At 44.7% G+C, this 15,232-nt stretch overlaps 1 protein-coding gene across 1 annotated transcript in view; it reads left to right on the forward strand.

The window, feature by feature from the left end:
- The window catches only part of CCDC125 (coiled-coil domain containing 125), a 307,161-nt gene that overhangs the window by 227,797 nt on the left and 64,132 nt on the right, over positions 1-15,232 (forward strand). Inside the window, exon 9 of the mRNA XM_086960825.1 lies at positions 10,635-10,736. Within this exon, the coding sequence (XP_086816951.1) occupies positions 10,635-10,736 (102 nt within the window). The remainder of the gene's footprint in view (positions 1-10,634; positions 10,737-15,232) is intronic.

Genomic DNA, 15,232 nt, shown 5'->3' on the forward strand with positions numbered 1-15,232 from the left:
TGTTATTCAGCAGCGTGGAGTAGACGTGGGACACTGCATGCTCTGTCAGGGAAGAACTCAAGACCCTACACTCCAAAGAGGATCCTCTCCTACCTCAGCCAGTAATGCTTCACACTTGCTGAGCAAAAACCTAATATGTTAGTATTGCAAAAAATGTACTACTGGATAATTTGTACTCAGATTGCAGTTCGTCGAACAGGATTACTTTACCTTCTCTCCAGACATCCCCCAAGTGCAAGATCCCCAGCAGGTCTCATTTTCGATGACCGTCTATGCTCCTTAGACCCTAGAAGAGATCCATGTCCCAGAGTGGAGTCCTCAACGCTACCCTGCCCGCCACCCCAACACACCTGTCACCCTCCTCCAAATGCAGACCACTGTCTGCGTAGGGATGGGTAGAAGGGAAATGCACTCCCTGCATAGAGTCTTCGGAGATATCCTTCTGGGGCCATGGCGGTGCCCGCTAGAAAGATTCCTCTTGGGACCAGAAGACCCAGTTGTTTTTTTTGTTGTTTTTTTAATTGACATTTTTCAAAAGAGAAAAAAGCAGTGTACAACACAACAGGCCAGCATAATTTCAAACCCATACATGAGTTTACATAGTCATTGTCTATATAATATCTTACACATCAGTATGAATTCACCCCCCATCTGCCCACCGCCAATAGAAAGACATATGTACATCATGCATCCAAACAGTTGTAGAAAATAGCAGAAGAAGATCAACACATTAAAATCACAGTACATAGTATCCCAAAGAGGGCCTAAGGCATCCCCACTAAAATTCAACAAATCCATGTTATCCAAAAGTTAAGAGGGGGAACAGACTCTGTAACAGGCGGATAGCCACATCCCATCATATCAATGCCCAGTCCAGGAATGGCTCCCAGATGTTTCGAGGCCTAGAAGTCGGGGGCATAAGCTCCAGGAACATGCTTAGCTGTTTGTAACCATAAGTAATCCACCCCTTGATGGAGGGCACCCTTCTCCTGCCCCAGTGGACTGCAACTTGCTAACAATAAGAGGAGCGCATGCAATTTACGCAGCTTGGGCGGTGTGTCCTTAACATAGCCCAATAGGCCTAAAGCAGGGGGCGGGACATCTGGCGTGCCAAGAATTAGATTCACAGAGGTGAATATGAGGGACCAGAACTCAGCAACTCTTGGGCAGTCCCATGCTACATGCAAAAACTTCCCTAATTCCCATGCGATGAAGACTTACAGGTGTTTTATAAAATCTATGCAAATATTTGAAGTGAATTAATCGAAGCTTATAGTTAGGGGACAACTCTGTAAGCTGCCCACAGCAAATATCCCACTGAGCGTCAGTCAATGTACTAGAGAGTTCGCTGTTCCAGTTCTGCAGGGATTTAGGTGTCACCAACGGGGCAGTATGTTGCACATGTGTGTACAGCCGTGTAATAAGCTTATGAGGAGACGGGGATTTCAACAAGTTCTCCAAGGCAGTCAGAGGTGGAGGGGTCACCGGGTACCCCTCCCAGAGGGCGCGGCAAGCCGTACGCAACTTATGATATAGGAATAGCTCAGCGAATGGCACCGCATGCCCTTCATCTGCCTCCGGGGGCATCTGAACGTGTCTCCCGGATAGAGGTCGGCGAAGGTTCGAAGTTTCACCTTTCTTTCCAGGTCCCTGCTGACACCAGCGCTAGGGGAATGGAAGGGGCATATAACACCGCAACTCATCCCATGCTCAACGCAGTGTCCCAGAGGTATCTTTATCTCCACGAGGGTGACGCGACTTTTGATAAATCTCCACCATCAGTGGGACAGGAGTCATGGCATCAGTCTCGACTGCCTCATGAGGCTGGAAGGACGTTGGATGGACCCAGTAGTATAAGAATTGAGCCTTTGCACATAATGCATAAAGATGTATGTCTGGGGCGCCCAGACCACCCTGCTTCAGTGGGAGGGTCAACAATTCCCAGGATGCTCGAGCCTGTCTCCCAATCATACCAGAGAGACCAACTGCGACTTTATGGTGTTAAAAAAATGCTGCGCGAGAGGGATCGGTATATTAACAAATAGATATAAAAACTTCGGTAAGACGACCATTTTTGCCAATGTAATCTTTCTAGCTAAAGACAGTGGCAATCCAGACCATATTTTAACCTTCTCTTCTAACCACGTGAAAGCCCGCCCATAATTTAGATTCCACACTTCCTGTGTATCCCGACTTAACCATACCCCCAAGTACTTAATTGCCTCTGCTTCCCATCTCAGAGGGAATTCAGATGTCACCGGGGGCGTGTTATCCATCAGCGGAAATATCTCTGACTTAGCCCGGTTGATAAAAATTCCCGCCAAACCTCTGAACCGGATGAATTCCCTTAAAATGGTGTCCAAGTTTTCCTCTGGATTGACAATGCAAAGTGTCACATCGTCTTCGTAGAGGGAGATAAGTAAGCTCCGGGAGCTGAACCCTATGCCTCGGGCCGCGTGATGTTGCCGGATACGGGCAGCCAAGGGCACCATCACAATCGCTTAGAGCAAAGGCGAAAGGGGGCATCCTTGCCTGGTGCCATGTGAGATAAGAAAGGGGTCTGAGATCAAGCCAGTCACCCTAATGCGAGCACTGGGCAAGGTGTATAGCAGCCTAATACGGTTAATGGAGAGTGGGCTAAATCCCATGTGGCCTAAGATTGCAAACATATATATCCATTTGAGCATATCAAACGCCTTTGTGGAGTCTACAAATACAGCGTGGCTTGCATGTCTGGGTGTAGATAATGCAACACAGAATATATAGTACGCAAGTTGTGAGAAGTCGACCTCCCAGGAATGAATCCCGACTGGTCCGGGAGTGCAATAATGGGAAGTAGGGGCTGCAATCTATTTGCAAGAAGCTTAGCCAGGATTTTAGCATCCACGTTTATCATCGATAGTGGCCGGTATGAATCCAACTCTGTTTCTGGCTTACCAGGTTTTAAAAGAGTAATGATGATTGCTTCCATCATGGACTGAGGCAGCTCCCCAGCCTCCAGAGCCTCCTCATAAACTGCCAGCAGCCGAGGTGCCAGCTCCTCCACATAGGTTTTATAAAATGACGTGGTCAGGCCATCCAGCCCAGGGGCTTTGTCTAGTGGTAAACTTTTTATAATCTGGGCTACATCTTCCTCAGTGTATGGGAGATCCATATACTCTCTATGAGACCGGTTGAACCAGACTAATGCCAATGAGTCAAGAAAAAACTGCAGTCCCTCGGGACAAGTCTCCTGGGTAGTAGTGTACAGGTGAGAATAGAACGTGGAGAATGCATCTAAAATTTCGGCCTGGCCCCTGACAATGACACCGTGTGCGGAGTGTACTTGGTGTATGAATGCAGTCGACCGAGAGGGTCGGATCATACCAGCTAGCGTACGACCTGGTCTATTTCCCCAAGAATTTAACTCCACGTTGAGCATCTTCAGCGAAGTCCAACAATTTGGATTTCAAAAGAGCCAGAATATGAGATTCATTCATAGAATAAAATTGTTTTTCAAGCTCCTTTATTTGGGCTTCTAAAGAGGCAATCGTGCCACGGATAGCCTTTAGCCTTCCTGCTTGCCGTGCCCCCTTGACCCCGTGCTACATTGACCCCTAAGCACTACCTTTAATGCCTCCCAAAGTGAGGCCTTAGTAGCTACCGGCAAAATACTCCGTGATATCCATCCGTATTTCCTCCATGAAGGCTTCATTAAGCAGGGCATGAGGCGGAAGGTGCCAGGAGAAGGCATGAGGGTGCGCACCCGGAAGCGACAACTTCAATAAACATGGGGCGTGGTCTGACAGGGAGCACGGCAAATGCAAAGTGTCAGAGGTCCAATTAGCAATATCGCAGGGAACTAACCAGAAGTCCAAGCGGGACCAAGCGCTATGATTATCGGAAATACATGTACCTTCTCTAACTGATGGGTGTCCCCCACGCTATATGTCCAGTAAGTCCCCATCCAAAATTATGGCATTCAAGGCAGCGCCAGAACCTGGGTGTATGGGGCGAACCGCACCCTTCCTGTCCATATCATTGTCTAGGATAGCATTAAAATACCCTCCCCATACTATTGTACTGCAACCTGTTGTTCTAATCTTAGACCAAATACCCTGAAAGAAGTCGGGGGAGCCTACATTTGAGCCATGTACAGCAACAATAACCAAGGAAACCCCCCCCCCCCCCCCCCCCCCCCCCCCAAAACACCCTGTAGAATGATATACCTCCCTTCAGGATCACCATGTACCACAACCTCCCGCCAGTCCACTCCCTTTCTGACCATCACGGCAACTCCGCGGGCGTAGTTAGAGTAAATAGAAGAGTACACATTCCCCCACCTATGGTGTCGTAGCCTTTGCGATGGTGTCACATTTAGATGAGTTTCCTGCAATAGACATACATCTATATTATGTCTGGCTAAATAGGCATGCACAAGCCTAGATTTCCTACCGCCGTTTAACCCCCTGATATTCCATGTAAGAAAATGTAATGTCGTAGCGTGACTTTGTGTGTAGTACCCTGACTTAAGTGGCGTGAGCAGTGGAGGCGCGACGGTTTACAATTACAGACAGTGCATTCTGACCCACAATATGCAATCATACTGGCAACATACAATAAAACATTCCCTCCCCTCCACCCCTCACCCACTCCAACCCCCCAATCAGGTTGTAGCGTACCCACCAAGAACAAACTAAGATTAAAAAAACCACAGAGTGGTGTAGGGAACCTTCCCATGGGGGCGCAGCGATACTGGCAATCCTCCCTGTTCGTACAGGGTGGCCGGGTGTACTGCGGAGAATGTTACAAATCCCTTTCAGTGATAGTAAGCCATACAGAACAACAAGACACCATGCAACCCGGTGCCCACAGTAATAAAACATATAGCACCGCCCGAGGTGGTAGCTTAACAACCCAGTCCCACAGGCCAATGAGATATATGATACCCATGTCAGTCATTGTCACTAAGTTGGCCAACTTCAGACTTCTCAGCTCTCCAGATTTCTTTGTTTTTCTTCCCTCTGACAGGTTTGGCGAACTTCAAGGCGGACTTCGCATCAGTGAAAAAATGAGCTGTGCCGTCATAGGAGACCTTTAGTTTGGTTGGGTATAGTAGAGCATAAGGAATCTGTGCCTGCAGAAAAAGTCGCTTAGCAGGGAGAAATTCTCGACGAGCCGCCAGGACAGCAGAAGTGAAGTCCAGATAGAACGAGATGGTGTTGCCTTTATGTGATATCTGGCCCTTCTCTCTAGTCAGTCACAAGATAAGATCCCTATCTTGATAGTTCAGTAACATGGCGAGAATGGGCGTTGCCCCAATTGGGGGCTTCAGCCCCAAGGATCTATGTGCCCTTTCCACCACAAAGACAGGGGATAGATGGGGATCAAAAAGCTTGTGAAGTAGATTCGTTACAAAGGTCTCCATTTAGGCTATGGCAGTAGTTTCTGGAATACCAGTAATGCGTAGGTTATTTCTACGCGATCTCGCCTCCAAATCGTCGTTCTTAGCCCGGATGATTCCAAGTAGCTTATCCATATGCAGCAGCTGTTCCTCAGTTTCCACCTGGAATTCGTGAAATTCAGTGTGGGGATTCTCCAGGGCATCAAGGAGGGTCTCATGTACAGTCACCTGGGTTTTGACCGAGTCCAGTTGCGTAGTCAGGGTATTCAGCTTAGAGTCTATGTTTCGAAGACTGTAGCGCATCTCAAACATGAGGGTACGAAGGTCTTCACCGTGATCCTCCACATGCATGTCACTCTGGCCATCCATCTGCGCATCCGGCTCTGATTCAGTATGACGCGTTGCACGTTTGTTCTCAAAAGTAAGTTTGGGTTGTTTAGCGTCTTGCTTACCCATGATGCGGATGGTCGTTTCTCACTAGCCACAGCACACGAAGCTCCGCAGCACTCAGCGCCGGTCAGATCACGCAACGCCACTCACTGATTGATCCTCCGCTCGGGCGTCACCACTGGCAGATACCGCAGCCGCCACAAGACAACAGCGCTTCCCTCTGGGCAAGCCTTTGGGCTTGCGTCCAGCCGGGTCCCAAAATGGCGAACTTCCCTTCCATAGCGCTCTGCACACCTCACTAGTGCTTCTTGCCAGATCTAACAGCCACACCGAGGCCACAGGTCCTCTCTACGCTTACTCGGGGGCAGCAGCGGTCCCGGACCCCAGCTGATAGCCATGCTGCCGCCCCTCTCCTTTGTCACGGGGTTCAGCCTCAAAGCATAGCTGACCCAAAATGGCGGTTCAGGGCTCCCAATACGCCGGCCGACTGCGTACGTAGACCTGTGGAACACCCGGCAAGAACAGTCCAGGCCAGCCGCTCTGCAACTCCCACATTGTCTGTAAGCAGCGCAGCTACCTTGATCTTCAGGGACGCTGTGGGCACTGAACTCCTGCTGTCTCTTTCAAGTCTGCGGCCTGCGACCCTCTAGCAGCCACGGGCTTGATTTCCAGGCATCCGGCCCGTAGTACGACTAAGGGGCAAGCCGAGCACAGGCACCCGACGCCTCCGCAGATCTCCGCACAGCTCAGCCCCAATCCAGCCACGGGGCACAGGAGCAACAGCACCAGGTTCCACAGGTGTTCCACCATGGGCAGGCAGCAGCACCCGTCTCAACAACTCTCCATATGTCAGGATTACTGAAGAATTTATCCCCGGCCGGCGGAGCACACTCAGTGAGCGGCCATTCTGCTGCGCAGCAGACCCCCCCAGAAGACCCAGTTGTTGACTGTCAACAATTGTTAAGCCCAGTAGTAGAGCCCGAGATTTGGGAGGGCAATGACTCCATCTGTTTGGCGTCTAGTCAGTATTGACAGGGCTATTCTGGGTATGCCGCCATCCCAGACCAACACTGGTAGTTTTATCCACCCTGCGAAGATTGCGTCTGGGGCCGGATAGAGAGTATTCTACAGGACATATAGCAGTCTGGGTAAGTATATCGTCTTATAGAGGGCCGCACAACCCAAAAGTGAAGCAACCGCTTTCGCCAGCTCTCTACATCCCTTTGTTAGGCCTCCAAGACCCTTTCCTTGTTCTCTTGCATATAGAGGGCTACGTTCGGTGTTGCAAAAGCCGTATTGATTCTTATTGGAGAGCTTGTGCCACTTTAACTTCTTCCCTGGAGTATGGACCATGCACTTATTGATTTCTTTATTAGTGTTCGTCAGCTGATGGTGCTCAATCCAACACTTATAACAGACCACATTGTTAATGTACTTTGAGCAGTAAGAGACACCAGAACAAGAACAATATAAATGTATCAGTAGCTTCCATGAAAATGTTTAGCTATGTTGACGCGTAACTAATAAGGCCTTTACCAGACAGGCTAATTCTCTTTTGATAACCACATGCCCTCAGTGGAGATCTATTAAACGACAAGATAGCCCAGTGGGTTGTGTTCTTACAGATATAGCTGCACAATATGTCAGTATTGCCAAGCCCATCTCACTCATCTGTGTGAGATTGATAGAACAAACCCAATTTGATGGCCATATGTAATACTCACTTTAAAATTTTGTAGCTAACTTTTTGTTGGCAGTGCGTGCTGTCTAATTGGAAGGAGATATTATGTTTTTTTTATTTCTTACTGTGATGCATGACTAAACTCATTGGGTACATAAGCTGAAAGGAGTTATTTCCCAGGAATTCTTAAAAGCCAAGCAGAGAAAAAAAAAAACAAATCTAGTTCTCTTTGCCCAATCCTGCATCGCCAACATAAACTTTAATGTGTCAGACAACTTTCTGTTAAGGATTTGTGCCGTAATTTCTAGACTGTTCCCACAAGAAAGGGAACTATATCCTCGCTGACACCTGAGAAACAGCTTTCTAAATAAAGGCTGACCAGTTGTTATTAGCACAACAGAAATCTGCTATTTAAACCTGGCTGTATGTTTTTGATTCATCTTTATTTTAATAAAATATATTTGCATGTTGTGCTCCGAAGAACCTGATTCAACATAGCATATTGTATGGGTGTGGGGAAAGTGAAATACCTTCAGAAGTTATATATGCACGTCTCCGACTGACAACCTATCACAGGACAATAGCGAGTGAATAATGGACTGTACAATGAATCCAAATGAATAGACTTCACATCACACTGTACAAGGCGCATGTACTGATGTAGAATGTTGTAGTGTATAGTAATCACTGGTCTCAATGTTTTGTAACTCTGATGATACTATGTACCTTTTCTCAATAAAAAAAGAAGAAAAAATAGAAGAAAGAATGGGCATAAGGGTGATCTTGTGTTGTGGTTTAGGAAAGTAAGGCAACATGGATAGAACCCTGAATGATGAAGAATGGGAGACACTACTAGCTTATCACCAAACTATTTCCTAGAACACCCAACTTAAATATATCCAGTTCAACATTAAGCACAAGGCTTAGCTTACCGCAGAAGGGCTCAGAGGAATACATGTCGGAGCCAGACTGGAATGTCCTAGGTGTCATACTATCATAGCTGGGGTAAAACATATGGTATTGGCCATGATTAATAGATTATTGGAGCAGCTTATCTGCTGCTATAGGGCATGGTGAACAATCAAGTTTGAGTTTTGCATCTTCGGTTTATTATTTCATCGCTCCAAAGCAGATTCCAGATTTTTAGACCTGGCCCAACTTCTAGATAGACAAGCCATAACATTGAAATGGGAGGCCTGAACCCCAGTGGTAGCTTTTTGACATGGTTCTGCCCTGTGATGGGCTAAAGCAGAGTGTGGCCGCCTGCAGGGAGTTTCAAGAAGATACTAATGGTGGGCCAATGGGATGACCTGCTAAAGGCTCTAAGGGACGTACAGAAGATGACATTAAACTCCTAAATGTGTATACATTGGGACAGCAAAAATAAACTCAACAATTACCACAGATCAGTGAGGAATTGCAACCCCCCCATGATAATTTTAGTTCTAAATATGTTTCTTGGATTTGCATTTACGGATTCATGGAATGAAGTTACTGCTGTGCATTTTCATATAAATATGGTAAGTTGTTGTTTATCATAGAAAATGATGAAATTGTTTTTTTTTAAAGTTCTAAATATTATTCTTCTACCAGGCACTGAACAACCTTTACTGTTCACAGCCCTTCCAGACAGACAACATAGCAAATTATAACATCGACTAATGTCCACAGATCATATCTTGACTACACAGGGATATACCACAGAATTTGTATAACTAGCTGCCGAGGTTCCCTTTGTTTGATATGCTATTTTTCTGGGTCGTTCATGTTATTTTTTCATGCCTAATTTTTAGAGCAGTACGCTGTTACCTACTGCTCCGTTAGATGGTACAACTATTAAGCCAGAAGAAGATGGTCACCAAATTCAATGAGCATGATCTGTATCTGTAGACATCTTTAATACCGCCTAACCCACTCTGCTTTTGTAACACTGCTATAAGTACTAAGCAAGCGGCGGAGTGTATTGGATAAATGCTGTTCACTTGTCTGCACTGTGCAATCATGGCGAACGGCACCATGCACAGCGCAAGCCCGCGCTTCTTCCTTTCGAGTAGATTTTTACTCGAGCGGCAGCTTTCGCAACGTGAGGGGACAGTTACTAAATATGAGCGATCGCAAGCATACTTGACCACTAGCATTGAGAAATGTGACCGCTTACGCTGAGAAATCTCGATGGGGGGTGGATTGTCCTCGCTCGTGCTCGCCAACTTGACGTTGACAAATGCGAGCGAGGGAAAAAACTCCGAGTTCCGTGTAACGCGGAATGCGGAAATCTCTGCAAATTCCACAAGCGGAACAGAGTTCACATCCCAGACTTAAAAAGTACATTGAATAATGTACTAATGTGTTAAGCCAATAAAAGACTTTAGAAAAAAATATGAGAGAGGGACATGGATTTCAGTGATAACACTAGCAGTTAGAGAATTAGGATGCATTGTAGATTACTATTATAAAACGCTCTACTTTATAAATGAAATGGTTATTACTAGGTAGAATATCCAGGCTTAATCTCCTGTGCCATAATATTCATGTGATGGAGCAATTTTAGTTAATGGATTCTCCTCTGTATTTTGCATTTCTTCCAGAGCTTAGTGGATTTTCATTTCTAACCAAACTCTAATTCAGGAGTTAGAGTGTGATTTAGAGTTTGGTGAATGGATATTCCATCACAACTTGGTGGATATCCTGTCCACCTTATTGCATGTCCAATAGGGTATAACACACTTGTAAAACAGCAGCTGTGATATCTGTCAGATTTGTGATGGAGTGCCCGTCCACCAAACTCTGAATCAGACCCTTAGTCTTAATGGATGTAGCAACATATATTGGAAATTTACTTAGCTGTATGTTATCGCAAATGATTTGATTTAATTTCAAACATCCTAAAATGTATTCCTGATAAACGTGGATTCTGAACAGATGTTTTGCTTATTCTAGGTGAGCATCCATCTTAAAATATTATAATTATACGTCTTATATATATAGCATGACTATGTGAAAACTAGACTATTTAAGTTATAGTATCCTTAAATGTAAACACAAGCATTTGTAAAAGTATGCAGAACATTACCAAGTTATCATTCTTAGGTGAGGCATTCTCAGATGGTCTGTAAAGATACAGTCATATTCAGATATGATCTTATGTGATTTTGAGTAATTTGTGCATTTTTCATGTTTAAGCTGGCAGTACTTGGAGCTTGTAACTGTGCTGGTGAAGATCCTTGTGCCTGTGCAAAAATGTCAGCTACAACTCGAAAGCAGCTTCTTCATCTCAAGCAAGAGGTAACTTCACGTAGGTGAACAATAGTCCTTCAATGTGATCATTCTTAAATCTACATTTTTCCACATTTGATGTAGGGATTTCATGTTATGCTAACATTACAAATGGGACATGCGCAGAATTCTAATAAATATGTTATTAAATGTCCTTCTCAACCCACCATATAGGTCATCATTTACCGGAGGGTGGTAATATGCCAAAGATTGGTGTATATTTCGTTGTACAAATTCTCATTATTAAAAACTCTTTTTTTACGGGGGAAACACCTATATTTATATTGTTATTGTAATCTTAATTCTATAGTGAGGACTTTAATGAGTAAAGATAAACGCCAAGTACAATATTCTAAAAATCCTGATGTGAAGTTATGAAAAAAGGCTTGTCGTATATTTTGCTGTGTTATGTTAATGAAAAGAACCTCTCCATATTGTGTTTTACTTAGTTGCTCATGGAGGCTTTAGGACATATATACGTTGTTATTCCTTTGCAATACCTGATGTATTTGTCATTGCGCAACATTCTGCACTACATTTATCATATGTTTAGATAGTGCTTCTAGTTGATATATTCATTTGAATATCTGATGCTTAGGAAAAGCATAAGAGCTTTAGGATTTAATATGTGTGTGTGTGTGTGTGTGTGTATGTGTGTGCACAAGAATTATTCAACTTAAATCCTGATTGTGAGTTTTATTTTTTCCAAAAAGACCCCTAGAACAGTTTTTCCCTAACTGGGGGTCACAACTCACTTGTGAGTCGCCACCCGATTCTGGTGGTTTGCGAAAACAATAAATAAAGATGCCTTTACATTTTGAATTTATCTTGTCACATTATCTGTGCGTTCAAAGACTGAGAGCAAATGTGAGGCTATGTCTTTGAGAAATTGCTAATTATTTTAACATGGTGATTGGTGCCTACTTTTCTTTCTCTGACTGCAAAGTGAGAAACGTTTTTAAAAGGAAAGAATGTCATCTTTTTATAACACACACCAACATTGAAATACCTGTATTTTAATTGTAGAACTATTTTAAAAAAAATCAGTGTTTAGAAAACCACAAATGAAGGGTATTTTTCTTATTGTGAAGTCTGTTGGAAAGAAACAAAGATTTTTTTAATAGGATCAAAACAAATTGTGACATTTTAGTTGGTGATGCGCAAATGATAAATATTCAGCGGGGGCTTCTCTGATATGGCGGAGGAGCGCCGCCCCCCTGCTAAAAGCCAGCAGAGGCAAATGAAAAAAATAAAATGATAATAAAACTATTTTATTATCATTTTTTTAATCCTTGAGCCAGAGCCAGCCGGGTCAGGTCGGGCCATTATTAACCTTCGAGCAGCAATGGGCTCTACTGAGTGCATAAGTTGGTGTGGGCGGCCGTCTTAGCCTTTGACTTAGCCTTTCTCCAACTGTGTTGCATAGAACCGGGTGGAGAACAGCCCCAGGGTCCCAGGCAATGTGAGCGGCAAACCAGCCCGTTCAAACCAATCTCAGCACATCTCTTATGCTGGGATGGCATGAGAGAAGCACTGGGAGTGACATCTGAGAGCCTGCACATTGTGCACCAGCCTTGGACTGCAGCAGTCGAGGAACGGGAGAGAGGAGCAAGTACAATCTTATATATTTTTAATTATGTCTGATGTGTTTTTTTTGTTTGTATTCCCCCACCCTACTACTTCATAATGCAAGCAGCGGTTCCTGTACAAATACACTGAAACAAGATTTCCACACATAATCATTGATGTGCAATTAGTGTTATCAGTGAAACTGTATGTCTATGCACGTGTAGTGGCCATTTCAATTGAAAATGTGCTGTCTGTAAATGACAGTGTGCTACCACATGATGATCGATCGATATATTTACAACATTGTACTCCAAAGTGCACCACCAGCTACATACTATACCCTTACCACATTCCTGCTGAATACATTTGCTACAATTTGTGTGAAGATAGGATTTATCACAAATCCTATGACTTCAGTGATGTAACATCGTTCCAGCACTACTGGTGCAAAGGTGCTGAACTATGTCCCTAATTCCAGTCAGTTTTAAAACAGACTGCAAGTATTCCCAAGTAAGGCTCCAAGTGAGCCTTCTAGTATTTTTTTTTAATTCACAAAGCAGCTTCAACAGAGAATATGCGCACTGTACATGATCATTTACAATCATCCCACATGTGTATGACTTTCACATATAAATTGAGAAATATGGATATGGTCTAACAGATAAAGTTGCTGACTTTGGATCTATGGAACCACGTTCAAGTCCAGGCATTGGCTCTAAATGGATATGAGGCTCACTAACTTGATTCAAGAAGTCAATTTCCAGCTGGTCAAGGCATCATAGTGGTTTCTTTATGCAGAGAGGATTTCTGTTCACTCTACATCTGCATCCTGAAGAAGGATGGTGGTCTTAAGCCTATACCGGACTTCCAGCCATTGTATGCCTTTCTGAAGAACATCAAATTCAAAATGTTCTCCGTAGCTCAGAATGTTCCTGCTGTGGATCCTAAGGACTGGCTGGTATCCCTGGCTTTGCAGGACACATATTTTCATATACCTTTCTTGCCATCTCTCAGATACTACCTGCCGTTCACGGTGGGGATGGAATGCTTACAGTTCACTGTGCTGCCATACAGTCTTTCCTGGATCCCTCAGGTGTTCATAAAAGCAATGTACCTCAATAACTTACTCCTCAAGGTGTGCTCGCTGCAGTCAGTCACAGATCATCTCTGAACAATTGACAAGTTCTTGATCTCCTTAGAGGTTTCCATCAATGAGCAAATGTTCTACCTTACTCCTAAGCAGAGGCTTCACTTTTTTTTTTTTTTCATAAAGCCTATCCTATGAAGGCGGTAGCGTTCCAGGCCTTTCCAAAGCCACAGCTGAGGTGCCGGGTTTTTAGGAACCCGGTGGTGCCAGGGGATAACACCCGAAGACCTCTGAGTTCTCCCTGTTCCGGACCACATAAACACAGAGTCTTCTAGGTGAAGTCAGAGATCGAGTTTTATTGGCTGCAACCAAGTAACAAGTGTCCTAGAAGTACAACAGCACGGGATGTAAGTTCTCAGGAGACTGTTCGTTTTTACAGAACCAGCCATCTCCTTTTATACAAAATATTACACTTCAGGCAAGAATTCTTTGTTTTATGATGCAACCATATACATATTTGTTTAACAAAAGGAAAAGCACAGTCATGACGGTCAGCCTATAATTTCGTGTGTACAGTTAGTGATAGATTACCCAGCTCGGCCCAGAACTACCATCAGATATCGATGAAACCCCAATAAACTCGGGCACCTCCTCATCGTAAAACTGGCCATAAACAAGGGACATGGACAGGTGTATGTGTTTGGATAACATGGTTTGTATGTAGTGAATGGTTTATGGCATGTCGTGCCTTGATGCTATCTTACTCGGCCACTGGGCGAGGGGCTGCCCGAACAGGTTCAGCTGGAGGCAGTGGAGTCAGCTCGGCCAGGTCATGGGGAAGTCAGCTAAGGTGGACGTGTCCTTTCAGATCAAACTCGGCCTTAATCAATTGACTATATGAGGGCAAGCCACAAGATGGATGCATTTCACAAAATGGAGTCTGAGAGTTCGGGACGGAAACCATGATTTAAGGGTGATAGCATCACTTAATCACGACGCAAATGCATAGGGATAATGTCCTAATCATTACCGGTCTGTAGACACCAAATTCGTCATGGTACGATGATATTTTATGACACGAGTGTTGGGCCTCGGTACCATATTATAGCAGGGTCCAGAATTTCAGAACCACAGACCCTCCTTTTGCCCTCATATTAGGCAATAACTCATGTCAGTCTGAGTCCAAATCTGTATTCAGGAAGTCATGGAGATGCTGCTGTAGCATCATTCTGTTGCTCAATTCGTCCCTTGACACAGGCTTCCTTACACATGATGTAGCACAGAGGCCACATATTGCAGGAGCGCACTGCACAAACAGGCAAAACAGGAACAGAATAGCTAAGATCATCCCAATGAATATCAGTGTTTTCCATCCCCAGGCAGATATCAGTTCCCAGAACCACCCTAGCAAGGACCAATCCCCTCTTTCCACATGAATGGAATCAGAGATCTTGTGCAGTTTGGAGATGGCCTGGTACACTGTCGGAGCATTATCAGGGATGAAAATGCAGCAACTGGATTGGATCACTCTACATACCCCACCACGGTCTGCAAGGATGACATCTAGGGCAACCCTGTTCTGAAGAGTCATAAGTCGGTCAGACTGGAGCTCCGCAGTCAAGTTGCAAAGGGCACCAGCCGTTTCGGTCACGGCGGAGTCAACTACCCTCGTAAACTGGCGAATGTTCCTGCTGTTCACCATAGGCCCCCAAAACGGCAGAAAACCCTTTGCGAAGTCTCCAAACTCTTGACCCGCAGTGTCGTCTTGACTCACGACACCCCTAACTGTCCTTGTCCGATGGTAATCTGCCTCGGCCGTGTAGGTGGGTGGCAACAGAAACGAGATGAA

This window comes from Lissotriton vulgaris, chromosome 3_1 (genome assembly GCF_964263255.1).
Source record: "Lissotriton vulgaris chromosome 3_1, aLisVul1.2, whole genome shotgun sequence".
Classification (NCBI taxonomy): Eukaryota; Metazoa; Chordata; class Amphibia; order Caudata; family Salamandridae; genus Lissotriton; species Lissotriton vulgaris.